Source organism: Musa acuminata, chromosome BXJ3-8 (genome assembly GCF_036884655.1).
Source record: "Musa acuminata AAA Group cultivar baxijiao chromosome BXJ3-8, Cavendish_Baxijiao_AAA, whole genome shotgun sequence".
Lineage (NCBI taxonomy): Eukaryota > Viridiplantae > Streptophyta > Magnoliopsida > Zingiberales > Musaceae > Musa > Musa acuminata.
In genome coordinates, this window is record NC_088356.1 from 10,193,180 (window position 1) to 10,218,641 (window position 25,462).

At 40.4% G+C, this 25,462-nt stretch overlaps 3 protein-coding genes across 3 annotated transcripts; 1 reads left to right on the forward strand and 2 right to left on the reverse strand.

The window, feature by feature from the left end:
- The first annotated feature begins 1,109 nt into the window (after positions 1-1,109).
- LOC103994501 (RNA polymerase II C-terminal domain phosphatase-like 1) lies at positions 1,110-16,408 on the forward strand. Its single transcript, XM_009414858.3, has 18 exons — positions 1,110-1,248; positions 1,346-1,796; positions 3,085-3,561; positions 3,870-4,080; positions 4,272-4,429; positions 4,522-4,592; positions 5,016-5,121; positions 5,210-5,293; positions 5,383-5,949; positions 6,036-6,099; positions 9,263-9,396; positions 9,472-9,525; positions 12,276-12,372; positions 12,816-13,048; positions 13,132-13,218; positions 14,405-14,470; positions 15,137-15,210; positions 15,807-16,408. The coding sequence occupies exons 2-18, from the start codon at positions 1,539-1,541 to the stop codon at positions 15,913-15,915; spliced, it is 2,850 nt and encodes a 949-aa protein (XP_009413133.2). The 5' UTR covers positions 1,110-1,248; positions 1,346-1,538; the 3' UTR covers positions 15,916-16,408.
- Positions 16,409-17,991: 1,583 nt separating this feature from the next.
- Positions 17,992-18,894, reverse strand: LOC135645756 (ethylene-responsive transcription factor ERF053-like). Its single transcript, XM_065164428.1, has one exon. It carries the CDS (start codon positions 18,892-18,894, stop codon positions 17,992-17,994), a length of 903 nt encoding a protein of 300 aa, XP_065020500.1.
- A 1,683-nt stretch (positions 18,895-20,577) lies between these two features.
- Positions 20,578-25,224, reverse strand: LOC135645553 (probable metal-nicotianamine transporter YSL12). Its single transcript, XM_065164047.1, has 6 exons — positions 24,626-25,224; positions 22,699-22,862; positions 22,507-22,604; positions 22,282-22,416; positions 22,006-22,195; positions 20,578-21,925 (listed from the first exon to the last, which is right to left on the reverse strand). The coding sequence occupies exons 1-6, from the start codon at positions 24,993-24,995 to the stop codon at positions 20,816-20,818; spliced, it is 2,067 nt and encodes a 688-aa protein (XP_065020119.1). The 5' UTR covers positions 24,996-25,224; the 3' UTR covers positions 20,578-20,815.
- Positions 25,225-25,462: the final 238 nt, after the last annotated feature.

Sequence of the window (25,462 nt, forward strand, 5' to 3'; positions counted from 1 at the left end):
ATAAAAAAAAAGTATTGATTCTTAATTATGGGTGCATCATAAACCATATGTAGGGTGAAAAAAATCTAGTCAATCTATATCAAATTTGATGGGAATAAAAAAAAAATGATGATCATATTGATGGATATGAGATTTTTTAATATGAAAACAACTCTTCCTACCAACTCCTTACCTACCCGACGTCGCACCGGCTCTTTGATTGGAACTACTGACAGATAGCATGGTAGGCGATTGGGGTAACACTAAATAGTTTTACGAAATTCAGGAAAACTCTTCCTACTTGTTTGAATTGTACCCACGCGTGCACCGGCTCTGTTATCGAAGGCCACGACGGGGGTACCAAACAAGTTAGAATAGCTAGAAAAGATACAACCAAAAACTCTTTCTACTCAGTTTCTGTGTACCCACTCGTGCACCGGCTTCGTGATTGGAACAAGCGACGGATGCCATGGCCGACGAATCGAGTAACGAGCAAATAACTCCAGAAGACATTACCAGTCTCTCGTGTCACGTCACGTTGCTGTCAATCTCCTCGAGTTGGAGAAAGCGACAAATTAGACCGAGTCTCGATTTGTAGAAGCGTTATCGACAGCTCACCACTTGCCATTTGTGGCCCACCACGTTGGCCCACAGTGGACAAAGACGAGAGATGATTCCATCCCCACCTCCACACCTCTCGTCGTCGCCTTTACTAGTTAAAATTACGTATATATCCCTCGAATTTGATCCATCGACTGTGACATTAAACATCTTAATATTTCCGCTACATTAAATTCGAAAATGGGGAAAATCTGGTCCATAATTGTTAACCTGAGTTACTTTGGATGAATAGTAATGGAATATAGCCGTGGAAGAAAATTATGGATATTAATATTTTGACGAAATTGGCAAGGACAGATATGTAAAAGTCTAATAGTAGTATTATTATATATTTTTTATTGTTATTTATGCTGCGGGTTGGTCTGATCTCTTTAAAGCCATCGTTTTCCAGTTGTGTCTCTTCGTCAATCGGGGTGCTAGGGTTTCGGATTCCTCATCGGTGGCTTCTGAGAACCACAAAAGAAAGAGGGAAGAACACCAAGAAACCCTCGAATCGCCCTCTCTCAGAACTGTAATTTTCCGATTCCAAACGGCGGAGCATTAAACCCCCACCCCCTCTCCTCTCCCCCCACTCGTGTAACGAATCCGAGCAGCTCGCGAGCACCCCCCCCCCCCACCCAACTGCAGGACAGATTAAAGAACGTTTTCGTAAGAACAGATCTATCCTCTGAGAACCTCGAATTCCAGATTTGCACCGCTTAAAAGATGAAATTGGACCTCAGAAAGTTTTGATCTTTTGATACAGGAGCGGAAGATTCGAACCGTAGTTTCTTTTTCTTGTTGCTGGAAAGATCCGAGATCCAACTTCTTGATGACTGTTACCGTGGTCGGACTTTGACTTGCAGGACTGTATACGGAACGATCAGGCCTAGATCTGTAGGTCTTGTTGAAGGATTTCCTGGTTTGGTCGACAAAGATCTCATCTTGATCTTGTAAAAATGTTTAACTCGGCAGTTTACTATGAGAACTCCCTTGTTGGGGAGGTGGAAGTTTATCCCCAGAATCCGAACACCGGCTCATGGCTCAGGGAGATCCGGATCTCCCATCTCTCGCCTTCCAGCGAGCGGTGCCCGCCGCTCGCCATTCTTCATACTGTCGCCTCCGGTGGCGTCCGCTTCAAAATGGAGTCGAAGTCACCACTGTCCAAAGATTCGCCGATGTCCTCTTTGCACGCCACGCTCTTCAGTGAGAATAAGGTATTATTCCCCAAAAGGAAACAAAAATCGGAACGAAAGATTTTTATGCAGCTGCAGGATGATGTATAGTGAATCCTAGCAGAATCACTTTGTGAATAGGTCTAGATTTTAACTCATTGCTTGCAACTCTTGCTTTTTTCAAAAGGGAATATGCTGGTGAAATTCACCTTTCATGATCTGATTACACTGATTTTGAAACAAATGTCGCTCTATTGAAACTTTACCGGCTTGGAATTGTTCAAGTAACACGATGTCATATTGTCGTAAAAACAAGATTTGTCCCATAAATTTTAGACTACTGTATCTCTTTTTATTCACTACACAGTAAATTGGTTGCTTGACTTATGCATTACTTCATTGTTCGTCCTCCAATACAATAAATGGTCTAGTAAAGCACAAATTTTCTTTTCAGATGTTAATTATTCCTAGTGTTTTCTAGATCAGTTTGGACTAGCTTTGCCTTCAGGTTTTAAACAATCAGCTCAGTCCTGTTGTTGCAAGTAATAAAAGTTTTCATTACTGTATTATTTTTGCTTTGTCATAGTGCAATCGGATATGGTTGTTAAGGCTATCAGTTTATCCCTCTCTCAGAACTCTATTCCATTTCTCTTATAGAATAGAGCTCGGTAAAAGTTGAAGTCCTTTTCTAGAAGGTAATCTCCATTTTGGTTAAATTAGTGTTGATGTCCTATCTTAACCTTGATTAGAAGTGGCTTTCAACCTTCACTTTGATAAGGTATTTGTTGGCAACTGCCTTGCTGTCCATCCTTGACACTGATAATTAATTATGCTAGGTTTGTATGGAATTATGTTGCGTTAAGACTTATGTATGGTACAACTAGAATATTTACAAGAATAAATTTCTCATGGATGTCCAAACAAGAATGACAGTGATGGGCTGTGATGTAGTTCGATCAAAGTGGTCTGAATGAGATCAAAGGATGAAAAATTTAGAGTGAAGCATTTATTTCGATTGATTAAACTTTGTTGATTTCTGTTGTCAACTGAACCTTGCATGGTTTATTTTGATATTTTTATATGATGATTACTGATATGCTTAAAATTCAATTGTTCTGTAGTCCCTATATCAAAGAAGCATACACATTTCTTCATCCTTTTTTGTTGGTCATGGTTGTATGTGCACGGTGCACATCTTATGCATATCTTAAGCCTACAAAATTGGCATTGATATGTGGCAATTCTAAATTAGGTATCTAAATTTATATGTGGCAATTTCTAAATTAAGTATCTAAATTTCTCTTCATTCATGCATTCAATGTGCTTGCAGACTGCTGTTATTGCACTAGGTGAAGAAGAGCTGCACCTGGTGGCCATGGCTTCCAGAAAGAATCCTATGCCATATGCTTGTTTCTGGGGATTTAGTGTGCTATCACGATTGTACGAATCTTCTCTTTTGATGTTGAACCTAAGGTGCCTTGGTATTGTGTTTGATCTTGATGAAACACTTCTAGTTGCTAATACCATGCGCTCATTCGAGGACCGGATTGATGCACTTCAGCGAAAGATAAGTAATGAGACAGATCCTCTGCGCATTGCTGGCATGTTAACGGAGATAAAGCGGTATCAGGACGATAAATCAATCTTGAAACAATATGCAGAAAATGACCAGGTTGTTGAAAATGGAAAGGTGTTCAAGGTTCAATCAGAGATGGTTCCACCTTTGTCTGATAATCATCAATTGATTACACGTCCAGTAATACGGATACAAGAGAAAAGCATCATTCTAACACGTGTAAATCCATCTGTATGTTTCTTGTCCTGTTCTTTATGTTGCAAAATAGGACTAACCCCTTTGTTCCTTCCCATTATCTTCCTGCATCAAATGTCATTTCTTATTTCTGTGTTCTTTTTTTCCTGATTAAGAATTGAAATAAGCTCTGTCTGCTATCAAAAAATTTTCTGGAAATGTAATTAGTTACCTCGAGTGCTATAACTTTCAGAGAAATCACAAATATCATATATGCCTTACTAGCTTTTTAATTTGTTCTTTTCCGGTTTTAACTTGATTGGTATATCTTTAGTTAAGGTGGATAAAATTCATTTTATCTTTAGATACGAGATACAAGTGTTCTTGTACGATTAAGGCCTGCATGGGAAGATCTTCGGAGCTATCTAACTGCAAGAGGACGCAAACGGTTTGAGGTCTATGTTTGCACAATGGCTGAAAGAGATTATGCTTTGGAAATGTGGAGGCTTTTAGATCCAGATTCAAGCTTGATTAACTCTTCAAAATTACTTGATCGTATAGTTTGTGTTAAATCAGGTATGTCATGCATACATTTTGCTGTTATATATGACATATCCTCTGCAATATTTCCCCGAAAGACATCGATTTCTCATGGAATTCTCTGCATTTTTTGGATACTATATACTGATTGACATCTGTTTTATATTTTTCTCTGTTCCCTATTTTATACAATTCTTGTATGTTGGTGTTGACTTGTCTTCTGATAGGCTCAAGAAAGTCACTGCTCAATGTCTTTCAAGATGGAATCTGCCATCCGAAGATGGCACTTGTAATTGATGACCGTCTGAAAGTTTGGGATGAGAAAGATCAACCAAGAGTTCATGTTGTCCCTGCTTTTGCCCCATATTATGCTCCTCAAGCAGAGGTACAGTGGACCCTATATGAACTAGATATTCATGTAGATCTTAATTGTTCTATGTCTGCTTAAAGAGATTGTTTTATCTTAACATTTGATAGGCAAATAGCACCATCCCAGTTTTATGTGTTGCAAGAAATGTTGCATGCAATGTCAGAGGTGGTTTTTTCAAGTAAGTGATGCTACTTTGTTAATTGTGTTTAGCTGTATCAACTATGCATATTTTTGACATCATGAAAGTCTTGCTACGTTGTTAATTGTGTTTAGCTATATCAACTCGCATATATTTGACTTCATGGTTCTACGTTTCGTTCGACTGCTATGTATTGAACGATACATATCGTCCAATGCATTGTCGGGTTGGCAGCATGGACCATGGCATATGCTTCCCATCAGTGCGTCTGTTACAAAAAGTTCCATCCATGACACATGCTGGCATACTATGTGTGGGTACGCCAGCAAGTATCAAACCTGAACCCGTCTGGTGGTAGACTGGCATGGGTCCGGTACTCGAAATGTCAAATCATGTTTGACATGAGAATTCTCTTAGTTCCTTGTAAGTTGTTTGACATGATCAGTCTTTGCTTTATTATAGGGATTTTGATGAAGGAATACTACCACGGATAAGTGAAGTTTTGTATGAAGACGAAATGAAGGATTTCCCACCTGCTCCAGACGTGGGCAATTTTTTGATATCAGAGGTAAATTTTTCTGTCGGTAAATTTCCAGGTTATGTAGACTTCTTTAACCTTTGATTCTTTTGCTTTAATTTCTCTTCTTTTGATTTAGGATGACGCTTTAACAGCAAATGCAAATAAAGATCAGGTCTGTCTTGATGGCATGGAAGATGCTGAGGTTGGGAAGAGATTGAAGGTACTTTTTTTGTTGAAAAATCACCAATTTCATGCTTTGAATCGGTAACTGCAGTTGATAATACATCTGTCCATTTTAACCTTGTACAGGAAGCAAGTTGCAGCATGCAAGCTGTTCAGCCCATGGTTACGAACTTTGGGCCGAGACCAGTATCTTCTTTACAAAATGTTCCTTCCTCATTCAACACAACCTCACTGACTGCTATGCGGATGGCAGTGCCATTACCTAATAATCAATGTGCTCAGTCGGTTCCAGTAGGTAGGCCTTTAGGTCAATTGGCCTCTCCAGAACCTAGCTTTCAGGGTTCTCCTGCTAGGGAAGAGGGTGAGGTTCCTGAATCAGAATTAGATCCAGACACAAGGAGGCGACTACTCATCTTGCAACATGGTCAAGACACAAGAGAACCTACTCCTTCGTTTCCTGTAAGCCCCCCACTTCGTGTCTCAATTCCTCCTGTACAACCACAAGGAAGTTGGTTTCCGTTGGAGGAAGAGATTGATCCAAGACAACAAGACAGCGCACCTAAAGAATTTAGTAGGGAACCAGATCCTGGACGTTACAGGAAACGATCTAGGCATCCATCTTTTATGCATGGTGGAGAGAACTCTGTTCCTTCTGATAGAGTTCTTCATGAACCTAGAAGATTACCCATTCAGGTGACTTATGTTTTTGACCTGGTAACAGTTAGGTATTGAAGTGTATAATTTTACTAGTTTAAACTTAAACTGATTTAATGATTCAGTTGCGTAATGGAGGTGATCGTTTGCAGCTAAATAATTCCTTGTCAAACTTCAATTCCTTCCAAGGTATGGTACATGAATGAAGACTGCATTTCCATTTGTCTGTTGCATGGTGGATTTTTTATTCTTTACTTTATCAAATGTGTACAAGTAACAAGTGCTTGCTGCTATTTATTAGCTTTATAGCATCAGTTTTTGTTAATTATATTTTTTTATCTTTTACTTCTATATAAGTGAGTTTTCGCTATAAAGTAATTTATGGAATTCTGATGTATATATTATCTTGCACACCAATGCGTATCTTTGTTAACATTGTTTGATCTCATGTGTTATGCCTCATCTCACACTTAATTAATAAGACCTTATTGTGTGTCTTTGTGCATGCTCATATTTTGCATCTGATAGTTTTCTTTTCCTTTGCATCCTCTTCTCTTTTGAAAGTTAAAGCACTGTTGTGAATGTCTGTCAATTATGCCCATTTTTAGGTCAATAGTGTGTTGATTTTGAGTTTAGTTCCATGACAAATGGTTCATAATTTCCTACTCATTCTATTTTTCATGTAAAATTATTATCTTATAGTCAGAGAAAATTGAAGCTTTAAATTGTTACTGACATATAAGTTATAATCCTTCCATTGATTAAGTTATATAGAATTGAAATTTTCATAAATTTGTAGCCTAATTCAAGTTGAATTTGTACATCAGGTAAGGAGGTTGCCATGGGATGTGGTGTGATCTGAATATAAAAGTTTGTTCTTTGTTTACTGATGATGTGTTTCTTACTTATCAATGGACAATAGGTCGACATGTAGTTTTTCAAAATTTTCCCAGCCCTCTGCTATATATTTTGGTTGTAACCTACCCTTCAAGAAACTAATAGATCTTTAGGTCCTATTGAATGCCTATATGTTGATTAAGTTATTTTGCTTTCAATCTGTAGATGTGAATTTTGCAGATTAACTGTCTTATTCTGCACTTGCTGTTTAGGGAAAATGAAATCTGTTTGACCATCATAGTTTACGTTACAATAATACTTTGTAGTCAGGATCTTACCTTGTTATTTTGGGTATTTTAAAATTTATTATTTCTTGGGCTTAATGTGAATGCTGACAATCAAGTTTCGGATGCTTGCTGAGATCAGCAATTATTGGAACATGAACAGTGAGATACTGTGAAAATATTCTCAATGACTTGAAATTACTGCTACCTCTTTCTGTAAGTGAGTGAAACTGAACCTTGTTTTTTAGTAGCCATTTTTCAGCTTTTATTCCATCGGCATAGCATAATTTGAATATTGAGCCTTGGAGATTTTCATGAGGTCAATTTGAGACAAATGGTCCAAGTTGTCATACTTCTGGTGCTTGGTGGAATAAGAGTTATTTTTTTTTATTGCTGAACTTTCATATTCGTTCCATTGTCAGATCCATAATTTAGTAATCCACAGGTCATATTACTTGAAACTTAAAAGAACCCTAATTCGTTCTTTTTAGTAAGCAAATTAATGAAATAGTTACAATTGAAACTAGAATTTCAAGCATCACAAGAACAGTGTGTGGCGAACGCGTTCATGGTTGGTAGTGATACAAATGTGGCCAGAGGAAGGCACAGCTGAGCACGTCAATTTGAAGAGCCATAGGACTAGCTATTTTTGGATTCAAGATGAGAGTCCTTTATATGAACCTCTTATACATGTATATCCAACCATGCAGGCATGCTTGGTGCATGTGGGGGTTCAAATGATCACAGTCTAAATCTTTCAATGTTAAGAAACCCTGCTGATGCAATTCCAGACAATTTGGGAAATTTCTTCTACCCACACAAGGCAGAGTTTTAGTTTCTGAGAATTGCTTTTTTGTGTCAATCCTTTGTAAAAATTCAGGATGGTTGTTTGTCACAGTAAATTGACTGAGCTACCCTATGGCTAGAAAAATCGTGTCATCTTTTTCTTGATCTCTTATCACCATTGGTGATGTTCCCCCTAAAGATTAATCTGTCCAATGAGGAAATGAACCTTGATTTTTTTCTTACTTTTGGAGTTTCCATCTTTGTTATTTCTCCTCATTTTTGTTATTGCTCCTTTGTTATCATCATGTTGAACTCTTCTTTTTCACAATTATAATTTTTGAAGTAATAATATCTATTTTCTTTCCTTTTATGTGGATTCTTCATGATCATTGGCAAAGATTGTTCGAATTTTGTGAAATCTTTGATCATGGTTCACCGTACCGATTCGTACCGATGTACCGACCAATTGTTAGTATGGTACATACCGAGCTATATTGAGCCATACTAAGTATACCGATGCATAGTACATGGATGCGTGCCAATATACCCCACCTGTACCAACCCTCTGTTGGACGAGCATGTACCGCCCGTACTGAGCGGTATGCCATGGTACGATGAATCTAGCCTTTGATACACAATTACAATTTTCATAAATCTGTTTTACTTTGGAAGGATGTGTAGTCGTTGTTGTTCAAGCAACCTTTGGAAGGATGGGTCGACAACAATGCTTCTCAAGTTGATTACCACAATGGATATTATTATGGATTGTCCATTGCAGGGTGGGGAGTAGCACTTAAGCTTGACACTAGGTGTGTTCAATATCTCAGGATTTGAAGCTTCATAGTGGTCAAATGAGAGGTGAATGGAACATGAGAAAAAAGAATAATGAGGCTGAACTTTTCGTTGTAAAGCAGTTCAAGCAACCTTTGGCTCATGTTCCATGCTTTGGAACAAGTGCAGCAACTTTGCCATATAAGGATTAGGAACTCATTTTAATTTCTGGATCCCAAGAGCTTCTTATCATAAAAACTTTCCAATGCCCTCTATATCTATAAACAATTTGGGAAGTTCTTTCTTTTTCAGGTACAGGCGTGTACAGGCATACGATCAAACAGATAACTTAATTCTAACAGTGAACAATTGCTAACCAATCAACAATTTCTTCACCACTTAGGGTCCCATTTCATGTACAACAAATATTCTCTGGGTAGTAATACTATTCTCATGTTATGTGGTCTGTGTTCATTTAATGTTGTTCATTAGAGATCTATAATTGGTGCTGGAATTCCTTTTTTTTTTGTGATTCAGTCAAATTTCTGATTTGTTGCACATTCTGTATCAGATTGTTGTCAAAAGTGGTCTAAGTTGTGTTCTCACTATCTTTGTTTTGCTTCGTCTTGGAACTAATGGGCTGTGCTGCTTTTTTCCAAACTTGCAACGTAAAGGTGAGGAGATGCCTATGGGTCGAAACTTTTCAAGGCACAAGGACGCACAACTTGAACCTAAACAGGCTACCATAAAGCAAGCAGGATCTCCTCCTGGAGTTCTACAGGAAATAGCAATAAAATGTAGAAATAAGGTAGTTTTCAAAATTCTGGTGTATAGATATCAAGCTGCTAATTGATGTTTTTGACTTTTTTCATACTTTTATTAGGTGGAGTTTCGAAGCACTCTCTGTGATACGGCAGAATTGCAGTTTTCTATCGAGGTATTAAGACTATCCGGTCAAGAATGACTTTTAGAAGTTCTCATACCATTCTTGTGTTTCCATTTTTTTGTTGATAATAGATGTTCACTGAAGTATATTTTTATACTATGCTGAATATGGTTGGCTTATTATTTACTCAGCTTGATTCAGAACCATATGTAAATATTGGCATTGTAATCTCTTAGTATGGGTTTTCTGTCTCATATCTTTTAAGGAATATAATGTAGGTGTCATTGACCATTGTTATTCCTTTATCATGGCTCTAGATTTTGACTGATTTTATTGAATAATGGGTTTATTTTTGTATGTCAAATGTTCATGAGAGGGGGATCTTGTTTTCTTTCCATTTTATCAGTGTTTTTCTGGATTTGATTTTGCATGTGCCACTTCTATTGTACTGTAATGACCCAGTCTGTGAGCTTGGAACTTGGTTCGAAGTGCTTAAATTCTGCTAGTTGGTTTTCTGATTTCACATCTATAAATTCATCCTTTCTTTTTTTCTGATGCAGCCCCCCCATTGTTCAAATTCTTGGTTTTTTTCCCTTTAGTTTTTCGACTATGGTTGTTATGGAATTCGTGAGATATCACAACTCTACCATACTACCTCCACCATACCATACTACCTCCACCATTTTCTGTATGCTTTTCTTTGCACATTGTAGGTGTCAGTTCCAATACCACTTGTGTGATCCATTTTCAATCTACTGGTTCAGTAGGTTGCATGGAATGGATTAAATAGCATCATGCAAAATGTTTAAGCTTATGATACCAGTAGTTAGCAGAAGCTACTAGATTATGCTTTCCAGTTTCCACTTTTACTAGTATGGATATAGTATTGTTCAAGTATTGATTCTCCATTAAGTTTTTGATATTGTTGTTATCATCAACTCAATCTCTAGGCTTCATTGTTAATATTATGGAATTAGGGCCTTAGCATATGATGCTGTAAGAGGTACTGGAGTACAAACTTTGTGGTCCCTTTTATGGGCTAATGCTCTATAGTTTATATATATATATATATCTATATCTATATATATATATATATATATATATATATATATATATATATATATATATATATATAGTGGATGATGTGAGGCCATCTTTGTCTAGAGTTTAGACACTAAAAATATAAAGGTAGACTTTTGGCTACTTGTACTGTTCATCCACCTTTGGAAGTTTGAAGAATCCTCTTTAGTTGAGTGGCTGAATCTCTGTTATGGTTTGGCATTTTTATGGTTCTTTTTTTATACAGTAATGATCTAGACTTCTAGAGGATAAATTCAAGATGTGGTTTTCCCTTATCTTAGCACCTGTACGCATAAAAAATATTGAGGTATATGTCAGTAATGTGATTAGAGGCTTTCTGGATTTATTTCTGCATTGGATATGAAGGAGGACCCTGAGTGAGAAGCAGCTGGTCCATGAAATGGAAAATCAAACTCCTTTGGAGACTAGTAGAAGAGGGTACTATAAAGTCCTAGCACCTCAGTGACTGCTATACATGGGTTAATGCACTATGGAATCTAGGAAGATGTAGTAAGCCCTGAGCCTGATGAGGAGACAAAATTTGTTAAGCGCCATTCCTAACAGCTTGGTGTGCGGTCCTCCGGATTTCATTCTGCATAGGAACCGCAAGTGAGGATTCTAGGTTGTGTAGCATGTTCTTTCTTCCCAGTGAAAGTGGGCATGTTGCAAGGTTCTACATTTTAGGTATTGATCCATGGCAGACCGGTTTGGGTTGAATCTGTGGCAGTACGTCAACAGATGGTATGCTGGTTCATAACATGGTACAAAGAAGGGGCGAGGAGGAGGCAGCGGAGGAGGAAGAGAAGAGTACCAGATGCCAGGGGCAGCAGGTGGCATGACATCGGGCGGTCAGCAGGTGACGGCATAAGAAGATGAATTGCACAAGCGAGAGAGGTTGGGGTAAAGGAAAAAAGGAAAAAGGTTGGTGGGGTGTGGCGGGCACAGAATAGGGTTTCTTATTAGGTTAAGATTACACACACAAAAAAGGAACCAGACTTAGCACCCAGTCCAGGTCTATTACTGGGCCTGGAATGGACAGTAAGCCCTGACCACATGGATATACTGGTCGAGACAACAAATTAAACCTTGGCGGACAGGACAGTATATAGGGTCATTAGGTAAAAGTTCAATGTCTTCACTCATTTCCTGCTCCTATATTGATGAAGCCAGATGATGTACATGTCATAATCCATGTTTAACCAATAATATCTGAACAAAAGTCACATCTATTCACAAAGTAAAATTCAAGTACTTGTTTGCATCCAAGTTTAATTTAAATATTTGGTTTATATCATATTAGTAAATACAAACATATGTTAAGAACTCATTCGAACTTGTAAGAAGGCGATGTGTTAGAGGTTCACGAAGAAATCCGAAACCGGTTTTTGAATGCAAGTCCACTTGAAAGCATGTAGGGGTCCAGTAGCATGTGTCCATGCTACAAGTGGCTTACTTGCAAGCAACCAAATGCTTGCAAGTGGATTACTTGTGGCAACCTCACTTGTAAATGGTCCACTTGCAAGCAACTAATCACCCCCTTAGTACATGTGAAGGGGAAAAATGAACTTTAGCAACCTTACTTCTTTACTTTCCTATTTTCTTGCCTAATGGTATAACTTTTATATTTTTTATTGATCTCATGGATGACTATTGCTCATTTTCCTTGTTTCAGAAAGAATTATTTTCTTGTGATGTTAATCATGCATGTTTTTACTTGCCAGGTTTGGTTTGTTGGAGAAAAATTAGGTGAGGGGGTTGGCAAAACAAGGAAAGAAGCCCAGCATCGAGCTGCTGATATGTCCCTTCGGAATTTGGCTGGTATGCTTTTGCCATTTATAGTAGCTAGACAACAATTATTGATGAACCTTAATAATATCTGAAGGCAAAATAAAAATCTACAAATGATTGTTTTCTGTAGTTTTCTTTTCAATGCAGTAAGTCAAATTATAATTTTGAGCAATGAGACCATTAGGAACTCTTCTACATTTCTGAATAACTACTGAGAAAATTAGTTTGTCATTTTCTAGTAACTTCTCCTACATTGTTAGCTTTCACGAATGATATTCATTATGATGTTAACTTCTTTAAATCAATCTTATCTAACCTTTACATTTACGTATATGCTTAAGCAACGACAACTTCAAGCTACATCAAACTACTAGTTGAAATTTCGTTTAGCTTTATTCTTTTGTAGTCTTTACTCTTTCCCTCAAAAAAGTACTTTTTGTATGCAATTTAGTTAATCCTAATTTTAATTTCAGATAAATACTTGTCAAATGCTCTGGGTGGCCCTAATACTGTACATGGAGATCTACTTAAGCTCCCTCAAACCAAAGAAATGGGTCTTTTAAGTGATTCAAACTCTTACGGCTATCAGCCATGCCCCAGGAATGACCTTTTGCCAGTTGCAAGTACTTCGGAAGATTCTCGTTCCATGGATCAGAGATTAGAGAGCTCAAGAAGAACATCTGCTACTACTTCCCTAAAAGAACTAGTATGTTACTTCTATAGGACACTTGTATGTGTATTTCAGGCATTTATTCCACGATATTTATTTCTGATGTTTCTGCATGTTAGTGTGTCATGGAGGGTTTCGATCTTGTTTTTCGAGCCGAACCTTCACCTTCTAATGGATCAATTAGTAAAGGGGAAGTGTCAGCGCAGGTTATTCCCTAACTTAATTTTTTTTACAATTTAGTTTGAAAAAAACAATGTATTGTATCAGTGATGTATTACCTGAATAGGCTTATTGGTTTAATATCTCTTGGTCAACAAAAATTCATATAGTAAATCTCTGTTTTTCAGAAGTTCTGAACATTAATTTAACCAAAATTTTGAGTTGTATCCTTCCATTTGTGGGGGCTTCAGTTGATCGACAATATACGTGGGAATGGGTACCTTTTTATGTGTAGAATCTTGGTTAGATAAGGTGTAATGTGCTACCATGCTAGCATCTTCTCAATGCATTATTAAGAGAGTTGAATGTTGTTAAGAGTGAAACATGTATGGTGCGGCAAGTTTGCATCTGGGTGCTGTAGGCGGTCATCACGCTAGTCTCACACTAGAGGTCCCCGGTTTGAACCCCGATTCAACATTTTTGAAGGAATGTGTCACCTAGTTTAGCTGGTAAAAGCCTTGACAGTTTATTGCAAGGTCCTGGCTCGAATCTCGCCTTCATCACTTACCCTTTGCAAATATATATATATATATATATATATAACATTTATTTATTTATTTTTCTTATTGCAAATGGTTGAGTAGTCAATCAGCTTGGTATGGCACCTTAAATAAATTTGATCAAGGGTAAGTGGTGAAGTCTTTATTCATCCCAAGACCTTGATATTAACAGTCTTGTTCTTTACTGGCTAGTACCTTATGGCTGAGGGTAAGTAATTTAAGATGAAAGTGTTCTCGGACTTTGAGCAATATCTTGTGTTCTGTCATATTAGCTGGTCATGAAAATATATATGAAAACCGGAAATTTCTACTTCAGAAACATCTGTAGTGTTGTTTCCCTTTTAGAAAGACTTAGGGACCAAAATCCAAAGTAACACCCAGATCAAACAGTCTGCCTCCATCCACAAATAGCTCATTCTTACTCGAGCCCTTATCATATCCTCCAATGCATCTATGATACTATTTGTTATGACGTGACCCGTTAGGATAACCAGCTGAAGTATTTAATTGTGAAATGTCCACTTAAGCTAGATTCCCATTTATGTACTTACAATGAAATTCATACTTTGAAAAAGTGAAGAAATTAACAATTGGTTCATGAGTAAAAGTGTGACTTCTCTTCCGTTACTATTCTCTTACGGACCACTTTTTTATCTGCTTATTGCCTTTTCAGGTAGAAATAGCAAGACAGATCTTGGGGAGAGGGGTTGGAATGTCCTGGGAAGACGCCAAACTCCAGGTAGTATATTTGGATACCCTCCCAGTTCTCCTTCTAATCTTTGTTCTTTGTTTCTTTTCTTCTCCTTTGTATTGTAATGCAACGCTGTCTAGTGTTATAATGCCAGGGAAATGGATACCTTACTATTATATATTTAAACCAGGTTGTTAAAATTTTGAACTGGAGCACGACCTAAATAAATTAAAGTCATGTTGAGTTTCTATACTAGGCCCACCACTTGTCAATGATACCTGAGCTCAAATCTGCTCTGAATTGGCCATGGATTTAGTCAGGCGAAGTCACCCAGCTTGCCATCTGAGATTTAGGTTGAAATTCAAAATCAGATGTTCATTTTCAGGCATAAGCTGTTTTTTTCTGTTGATTAGTCAAAACAGATATTAGTATTTGGACTCCAATTTTCTATATGATCGGTAAAAGCTTCTGTTAATTTGCTCTGTTTGTGGTTAAAACCTTTATTTCTCCAAGGGTTGTTTTCTTTGTTTTAGCTTCTACCAGGCTTTCTTTGCTCTTCCTCTTTTGTAAGCAGTACCTCTGAGATACATTGATCCACCGCTTAATAGTGTTGTGGTCTTTACTGCACTTCATAGATAATGATGTAAATTTTGTTTCCTTGATAAAATATAGTTGACCAATGTCACCAATCTTAATTTTGCATCAATTCTACAGGCTGCCGAAGAAGCTCTTGGAACTTTGAGGTCCATGCTTGGACAATATTCTCAAAAACACTCTAGTTCACCAGGGTGAGATTACTTTTTTGCATAGAATGCCTAATTACGCTCTTACTTTGTTGAAACAATTTTTATTTTAAAGACAACTTTGATGTCTCAAAATATTCAAGCATGAGAGTATTTAGCAACATATTGCTCAATGATTTTTTGGACTGCCAATAGTGTGCATGAATGTTTTTGTTGTAGGAGTTGAAATTGCTTGAAAAACTAGGAACCTCCATGAAATTGCTCAAGAGTTGCATGCTTTATTGGTTAGAGGCTTGAATGCTTGGAAACACTCTTTCAATTTTACAAAGGTTGACTCATTTGAATCTTCTAATTGTTGGAAACATGATCCTGGGATCTTGCAGAAATTGATGTTTGTTCATTTCGCTAATTTAGAGCCTTGAAGGAATCTGCTGTCATTTTTTTATTTATTCATGATTCATTGTTGTTCATTCTAAATAAAAAAGGCATGGTCATCGGTGGTGGTTCTTTATAGTTTTCGGGTACAAGAATTTGTGCAATTGGTTCATATCGTTTTTATAGCCTCTCTTTGACCAGTAATCCCCAGTTAATCATACTTCCAATTGCTTTACATCTTCCTCTCTTTTTTTCTTCGTTCTCAGGTCACTGTCGATGATGTCAAACAAGCGTTTCAAACCAGAAGTTTCACATATACTGCATAGAATTCCACCTTCTGGAAGATATTCTAAAAGCGAAACTCCTGTGCCTTGAAGGCACTGTGCTACCAGCCCACTTCTTCAATGGTTATCATATTAGCTTTGTGGCAGAGCAAGCCAGTTGAGTTTAATCGGGAACCAACTCCTGAAAACGTTGAGCAGACTTCTCAAGTAAATTGATAAAAGCTATATCTCATCCATTCTTGGGCATCTTTAGCAGAACCTCTCTTGGAAGCATGTAGCCGTGCACGTCAATGCGGATTATACTTTTGTGTTTGGGATCACATTGCAGCTTGAACCTGTCAATTTGGCAACAGTATCAAACCACCTTTGTTGCCCGATAGTTGGGAGATCCCAAATGAATATTAAAACTTTGGGGCTCCTGAGAGGTTCTTTCTATTTCTTCGGGTTTCTTGCATTTTTTTTTTAATTTTAGGCTTTATGTTTCCAACATTCTCTAGTTTTAGTCGACAAAGTCATTTTGCTGTAAACTCTCAAAACATTTACTGACAACTGGAATGGCGAGTCGGTAGAGTGCTTTGTCCTAATCTTTCTATGGACTTGTGTACTGCCAGTTATGGTGAGTCAGTAGAGGTTTCACGAGCGGAAGATGTTTCTTATGTGGATCTTGATGCGTTCGAGGAGTCTGCTCATGATGCTCGGTGGAAATCTTGTTGCCTTGTCTGAAGTCACTTGAAGCAGCAGCATTTGTTGACAAGAACTTGATTACTGAATTATTAGTGATCTTGTGCTTTTCTAGTCCTGCAACTCGAAAACAAGAGATCTACAGCTGCTGCTTATGACTTGTGCAAATGAAACACTAAAGCCTACTTATACAGATTATTTTGAGTGAGAAGCCAACCATGAAACTTGCAGCACTTGTGTATGATTCAGATCCCTGTTATATTCATCTGCATGAATGGAGCAATCCCAAACAAGAAAACTCTTCATCTTAATGGTCACAAGCAGGATGCAGATGTGAAACTCCATGCAGATGCTGATTTCATCTTGCTACATGATGCTATTGCTTTTTCTCTTTCTTTGAACTCTCTTATGATAGCCTTTGAGGGCAGCCTTCATGAAATCCTATGAACTTCTGAAGCACTCATTTCTTGGTAGCATGAAAGACTGTAGATTACAGCAGCAAACTCTGTTCTAAAGTGACACAGAGATTGATACTTTTAGCATGAGTGAGCACGAAGAACACAGTTCGAGGTACTCAGACAATCCAAGGTTGAATGAAGTGATCTCGAGTCCACTGATCGGAGACAAATGGTTGATGGAGGCCTGCAGAAACATTGTGATGTGACAGCGGGGATAGATAAGAAAGATCCAAGACCTGTAAGACTATGACTTCTAGGTCAGCTGTGGGTGTTTAAAGTCGGAGGTCTTCCACAAGGTTGCCAATGATAGGGTTGGCTACTGCTGGTGGTGGTGATTTGGGGCCAGTCCTCAACATCTCCATCCAAAGCTCCCTCTTTGGATGGCAGTGTGCTTTCTGATATCTTTTCAGAGCTGTTCATCTGTGACAGAAACAGAAGTCAGGCAATGCAAAGCCGTAAACGAATTGCTGAGCCAACTGTTATAGTGTCAGGGAGTCAGAGGTCTTACAGTCATATCTTTTGCCTTATAAACCGGAGAAGAGAGACTTGAATTGTAGCTGGAATTTCCAGGAAAATGTGAGTGCATCTACATCTTGTAGTGTAGAATGATGTCAAGAAATAATTTCTAGGTTACTTGATCATTTACTTCTGTGCATGAATGATAGCAGGATATAAACTCTGAGATTTTTGGCACGCAGAGATAACAATCAGAAGTCACAGGCTGTCTCATAAAATCTGCAACCAGTGAAGTAGACAAAGTAAACTGCATGCCGGAATCTTCCAATGCATGATATCCTGATGTAGTAGATGCAGAGAGGAGAAGAATGGTGGCAAATCTGATATCCTAACATGCAGCAGCTAAGATTCCTATAGTCACACTGGATGCCTCGTAAAAATCTGCAACCTGTGAACAAAGCAGCTGCATGATCTGCGCGAGGTTGCCGCAAGCTCTGAGCGACTGAACCAATGCATCAATGGTGACAATGTGGTTGATGCAGGAAGAAGAAGTAGATGAGAAATCTATTTGGTCACTCCTTCCACAGAAACACGGAAGAAGAAGAGCCAGGACCAGCAGTAGAAGACGCGTCAGCATCCGGAGATGCTGTCGTCGTTGCGGCTGATGATGGTGGTGGTGCGGCATTGGAGGGATCCATGTCGGCGAAGCTCGTGAACCGGGAGTGGAGGAGCAAGCTATTGGCTCCGTCGATGTCGTCCCATATGGAGCTCCCTGGCCCCCAGGTGCTGAACCATTCTTCCGCTGCTGCAGCGGTGTTTCCCCACACCATTTCGGGTGTTGTTGTCTCGGGGGCTGTAGGCTCCGATCCACCGGATTCATCAAGCCCTGACGCGGAGCCGTCGCCGCTGCTGGAACTGCCGATGACGGTGGCAGTAACGCCTGTAGTCTCAAAAGCCACAGGTGGAGGTGGCCGGGGTTGCGATTGGTGGTGGATGGTTTGTGGTCGAGCTTCCTCAGGCGTGGCAGGAGGAGAGGATGAGGAGGAAGAACAAGAAGCCCCGCCTCTGTCACCACTACCGCCACCGGTGCCGAGGAAGAGATGAGGAAAGTTGAGCTTCGCGTTCTCCCCTCTCAGCTTGAACGCCTCGCGGTCGTAAGCGAGGGCGGCTTCCTCGGCGGTGTTGAAGGTTCCGAGCCAGAGGCGGCTGCGGTTCCGGGGGAGGCGGATCTCCGCCACCCACTTCCCCCAGTGTCGCTGCCGCACGCCGCGATACAGCTTCGCAGGCGTCGGGATGGGGGGCAGCAACGGGCGCGGACAAAGGGAGGAGGGGTGCAGCGGGCGGCTCATCGCCATCACCATCCGCGCGCGTGGGTTAAGGTTGAGCGCCTCGCTCCAGTACCTCAGGAGGTACTGCTCCTGATACACCCGATGCTGCAGCTGCTGCTGTGTCGCCGCCGCTTCTTCTGTCGTCATGAATGGAGGAGAGGGAGGATACGTTCGGATCTGATGGGGATGATGACGTCCGAATGAGATCATCTGTTGCTGTTGCCATGGCGGCGGCTGATGATGCAGACTGGAACGCGCGGGGGGTGACAGTGTCGGATCAACAACAGCCCGAGAGCTGCCTGCCGAAGCAAACGGAAAAATAGGCTTGGAATATAAAGTCGAGGACGAAGAAACCGGAGGGCCAGAGAAGGAGCTGGAAACGGGATTAGAATTCGAGGAACACTGAGAAGAAGATGAAGACGAAGAGGTTGAAGTAGAGGAATAGTGATGGCGTCGATCGGGACTTCTAATTTTCTTCAAAGGCCGAGGTTGCACGGACGTCCTCTGCGCTCCCTTCTGTCTTCCCCCGCCATCACTCCCTTCCATGGCTTCCGCACAAACCAAGAACAACCAGTAAGCAAGTTAGTCCACATGCGATCTGCCGTAGGAGCAACACCGCCACCTTCCTCTCTTCCAAGAGGAAGAGAGAAGACGAAGGAGGTTGAATCGAAGAAGCAGAGCAGCCCGTTTGATACAGGGGAGGGACGGGTGGAGGGTTTTAAGAGCAGGGAAAAGATTTGGGGTAGCCCACACCGGTCGGTCGGTGGGTCCCACCCGCATTCCGACTGCGTTCCTCCCATTGGACCTTCTCCTCCATTCACTGTCGCCCAGGTTGATCTCAAGATTCCCAACATGGAGTCATCTCCCTCCCCCTCCCTCTCCCTCTCCCTCTCTCTGTTGATCTTAGCTTTCACGAGAAGCTGCGAGATCTGTCGATGAGGTCCTAAGCATCAGTCAAACCGACAACAGCAACCACCACCAACCCGCCGCTGTTCGGTGGACTCCGCTTTCGGCACACGGGAAAGTCGACGGAACGAAGCCAAGCGTAGACCCCCGGGGGTTGTGTGGGCCAGGGTCGGTGACACGTGTCCGTATTCTACAACTCAACGCCCCACCACCCTCACCGCAGCAATCGTCGGCACAACGCGCTCAAACTGTAGCAGCTCCGACTCGGATTACCGGACGCGTGTCCGTCTCTGGTTGCAGAGTAACTCTTTGCGCGACACGTGTCCCGTCAAACGACATCAACTAGTGGTTGACTAATTCGGAAATAAGTCAATATTTAATTAGATTAAATACATCGGAGATATTTTTTGGAACGTCAAATTCTTCTCTGATTAATCGAACTTCTTGGATTAGACATCACTCAAAATATAAATCAAATCGAACAATTCCAATCGTATCGAGTTGACGATTAAAATTGATTGTGTCATCATTAAATCACCTAATTTTTAATAATGAAATATTTATTATGTAAAGAACACGATATTTATATTTTGCATTGGGATCATTATACAATCAGGGAAGTATTTAATGTTTGACCATTAGCTTAAGCATGATCATAATGGACACCAGAGGAAGAAGGCACCATAATTGAGTGGGATTGGCGGCTAAGCTTAGTTCTTAAGCTTATCTTTTTGGCTAAATTAATTAGTGCTTGATACCTAGAATATGCATGATGACTACCACCAGCTTTGTTTAAGCAAAGTCAACTGTAGTGAGAGGAAGGTGGGGTTGGTGTCATCATCTCAGTGTAACTTTGGTCAAACAACAAAATGATTGATTGTGTGACAGCTAAGATTATAGTTTATAAGACACAACACTTCTGAGTGATCAAAGTTGGACAATATCAACACCAATCTATAGTAGCACAAAGTGTAATCACAGATCTATGAGTTCTTCCACTAGAAAAGGAAAACACTAGACATCAGATAAAAGTAACTCTGGACATAATCACAGCGCAATCCACCTGTGGCATCTTTCCTTGTGGGGATGCATAGATTTGGCTTATAAAATGCTGAAGTTGAGGGGCATCCTGTTTTCCCCTTTGTTTCCCTGGAGGGAGGTACTACGATAAGGTTCCGATGTACGCATCGACTTTGTCATTCATTTTCCTCGATAGAAACTTCATGCATATCGGTGGCTTCACTTGAGCAAGTGCGAGGACTGCTTGCGGTAGAGTCCATATCCCGTCGCCGCAGATCAATCCAGATGCCACTGCAGGACCAAAGGCATCTGCCTTGGCCTTGTTCAACTGTTCCCAAACGAATAGTATCACGCTTCCCACAAACATATCGATGGCGAAGTATGATCCAATGTAGAAAGGTATAGCCATCGCCATGGGGATCGGAATAAACCTCGCCACCTTCTTGGGAGACAAATCTCTTGCCAAGTTAATTGCAATGGCTAGGGCGAAGAATATGTAGCAGAGAGTGAGGCAGTGTTTTGGCAGCGACGAGAAGCCATCGACTCCAAGTATTGCCATGTTTCGGTAGATAATGGCATAAGGTGCTGGGTATTCACTGCCGGGCATGCCGATGTCTTTGAAGGCCTTGAAGAAAAGCCAGAAAACACATGGAGCAATCACACAACCCATGGAAGTGCCGATGACTTGGCTCACGAACATGGACCGCGGAGAAGCTAGAGTTAAGTATCCGGTCTTGAAGTCTTGCATGAGATCTGATGCGGTGGATACAACGTTCATCATGACACCACAGGCTGCCAGTCCTGCAAGCACACCGCCATGAGAGGCACCTGCCCAGGCTCCAAAGATGAAGATAGCAAGCTTTCCGTAGGTGGAGGCCAGAGACCAATCCGTGAGGCCGCAACCGTAGGCATTGCAGAAAGCTAGAACTGGGGCGAAAACATAGGCAACCAAGATGAAATACCACTTGAGCGGAGGAAAGATGTGAGGAAGTGTAATGATGGAGATAATGGCAACCGCAATGTAGCCCCCAAATGCCACCCACTTTGGGATTTGATCTTTAAGGAAGACCTCCGTTCGCCTTTCATCATCAAACGTAGTGGGTGTTGTTGCAGGGCGGTCATCATCTGAGACAGGGAGAGTGGTTGTGGGGCGCTTCCGTGCTGCGGTAATGAAGGCTGATGTTGTTCGATGTAGGACCTTCAAGAAGTTATAGAGGCCATCACCGAGAATCATGGCAATGCCTATGAAGACCTGCACAATGGACAGAGGATGAATAGGAGAGGGTGGAAATGTGATGGTAACCAATTGATAGTAAAGGAGTGAGAATTTACCCTGTAACCCTGCAATCCATGAAGACTGGTTGGTGAGAGACTTGCTGAATACCAGTGGCCTTTTTGATTGTTTATAAGGGGCCACATGATTCCCCAAGAAAGGATGGCTCCAAGGAGAACAGATATATTCACCATATACGGGCAGATCATTCCAACTCCGACATAAGTAGCAGAAAAATCAAAGAAAAACCTGATAAAATACATCAAGAACCCACGATCACGTGACCATACTTTCTCCCAAAGCTACATAGAGACAATTTAGGTTGTCCATGATACCTGTTGTCATAAGCTTTAAGACCAAGTGTAGGAAATGCTGCAAATCCACAATCGTCACCAGCAGTATAAAACCACTGAAAGAATCCCCACAGGAAGCTAATGACAAAGAACTTGCCTAATGTCCAGACTTGTTTTCTGCAACAAATTCAAAGTTCAGGAACAAATCTCTCAGAAAAGAACTAATGGAAAGAGGAAGGAAATTTTAGACATTTGAAAGATCTTTACTTGGCCAGCTTTTCACCCTGAGGAGTATGGAAGCCATTGATAAGGTATGCAGTGGCAGTACCACTTGGATAGATCAGCTTGTAGTCAATGATCATTATCTGAAATAAGCATTCCCGTCAACAATTATACTGTTGAAACCCGAAAAGAAAGCACTATTAATTACTAGAAATTCACTGTAAAAGTTGGACTCACCTTTCTGAGGGGAACAAGAGAAAATAGTCCAAGAAAGCTAACCACAAACATAAATCCGATCATCCATCCGAGTTTTGGTTCCTTTATGTTCTGTGAATTATTTTCTTCTGTTGCTTGGTCTGCAATTCTTGAACTCATGCCGAAAATGTAACTTCCAAAACCACCTGTTCACAAACTCTTTATTGCACTATGATACAGATAAGACAGGTAGGAAAAGCAATCTCACTGTAGGTTAAAGGCATTCAGATTGTCTGCTAGAGTAGTCGAGCAATTTCATAGTTTTCTTTGTCAAGATGAATCCAACTCGCAACTGAGATCTTTTAATAAGATGATGAACAGAGATATATATAATAAAAAAAAGGAAATACAGTCTTGTTGTAGTTCTTCCAGATGGAGAATGATTTGTGCTCATATTAGTCAACACTATCAGAGGATATAGCAATAAAATCAAAGACTACTACCGCATTAATATGATCATTGATATAACTAATATTCTCAAAACATAGTTACAGCTAAAAGATTATTTATTTTTATAACTATACTATATATTAATATTGCTAATTGATGTTCTAGAAGACCACTACTTTACGATTTATCATTCTTTCCCGAGACAAATTTAAGTTTTGAAACTCATGTTATATGGTTTGATAGAGATACTAGACTCACCTCAATCCAATGTTTCGGGACAAAGACAATTCGAAGAAATAGCCTAACCAGTGTTGTAAATATATAAAATGGGACAAAGAATAATGGCCCTCTGCACGCAAGAAAAATATCCACACTACATTCCACAAAGATGAGAGCAGACAAAAAACAGTTGAAGCCAGCTACACTTGGTTGCTCATGGTGGTCCAAGATACATGTCTCTTTTGAAATTCAAACTCGGTGACCACCACCACAAAAGTTGACCAAAATTGCTTATCTAGGACCGCTCTATTGCCCAAGTTTCAATACATGAATTCCCTTCCAACCTCTCAAACTATTAGTTTCCCCTGAAGTCACGTACCGAGAAAAAAATTCCATACAAGTTCAAATGTAAAACTTTGGATATATCATGTCACCCAACAAGTCCAAATATGTAAGTTATATAATATAAACCATGGATCATGAACTAGGATAGAAATTTCTTGAGCACTTTAAGTTATGGATCAGATTGGTAGAGTTGGTATCAGAATAGGTTTAGGTCATTTATGCGAGCCATGGAGTCTGTTTCCCTATGTCAGAGACTAATAAATGTTTCTACCAAATCAAAGCAACAGTGACTATGTATCTAAGGCATTAATGAATGGCAAATGCTTTTGGATAAAGCTGTACAGCAATGCTATTTGCTTACCATGATAAAGTGTAATAAAACATATATTTAGCTATAGATTCCTTCAACTAAAAAAAATCTATAAATTAGTAAAAATCCAAGAAAAACTCTTTTGTCATCACAAGAGATTTTTCTTTTTAGCGGAACCAGAGATTTGTGCTATTTCATCCCCTTTTCTCTTTTCTACTCCTCAATCCACATGAGGTGTTAGAGAATCCACACAAACCCAAGAGAAAACAACATAGATCATATAATGGAATTTTTGCTTAAGATTCCATGAGATCCCACTTCTTATTCCTTACTCTCTCCCCCTTTTCCCCTTCTCAATCTCTCATCCGATTTCAATTCTGCCACTAATCCTGCTTCTGCTCTCTCTGCTTCCTCGGATCAAAAGCCAAACTCAGAGTTCAAGTGGCAAGGCAATGATCACAAACTTCCAAACGTCACCTAATGCCACAAGCCTCCAAATCCACAACCCATCACCCATCCACCGCCTCGATCAGGATCTGCAATCCGACACATACAACCCTACGGATGATGAATGATCCGGTGCAAGCGACCAAATCAGCAACAGCAGCCAGGAGAAAGAAGAGAGGGCGAGAAGAGGATCAATACCGCTGAAGGCGAGGCCGTAGGCGGCGACGACGCAGGTCTGGATGACGGTGTTCTCCTGGCGGGTGAAGGGGGTGCGGAGGAGGCCGGTGCTCTCCAGGCCCTTGGTCCAGAGCTTGACGAAGAAGAACCCGAGGAGGCCGGCGGCGACGTTAAGGGAGGGGATGATGCCGGTGGTCAGGTTCAGCTTCATCACGATCACGCTGAACATCACCGACAGGAAGAAACTCACCACCAGTGCCCGCACCGTCAGCTGCTCCCGCCACCCCGGCACCCGCTGCCCCTCGAACGCCCGCTCCACCGACACCGGCCCGGTCTCTTCCTTCCTCGGGTTCTCCGCCATCGCCACCTCGTTCCTATCCTCATTCCCCATTCTTCTCCCTCCCTCTCCCCTCACTCTCGCAGTGCGGCTTTAAAGAAAAGCTGGCATGGTGGCGGTGGGGACACGAGCGTGTTATCCCGATCACGACCTATGCGTGGGATGTGTGAGCGCCAGAGGAGAGGAGATGGGTGGGAAGAGAGGAATCCGGCGGACCCACTTGCAGTTATTGGATTTGACTTGGAAGCCGGCCATCGAGATCATCATCCATCTCCAATCTTTCGAGGAGATAGATCCGCATCCGCATCCGCATCCGCATCCTCTCGTAGATCCGAAAGTTAGGGTCAAATCCAAGTTCTTATTTTCTGATTTATCTTTTGATCAAAAGCATAAAAACACAAAACAAAACTGTTATTATCCTATCATGATTTCTTGATTGGATTAGGATCTTAATTTCAATAATAAATATTTTCTTTCATATTTTTCACCACTATATTAATATTTCTTCCAACCTTAAACAA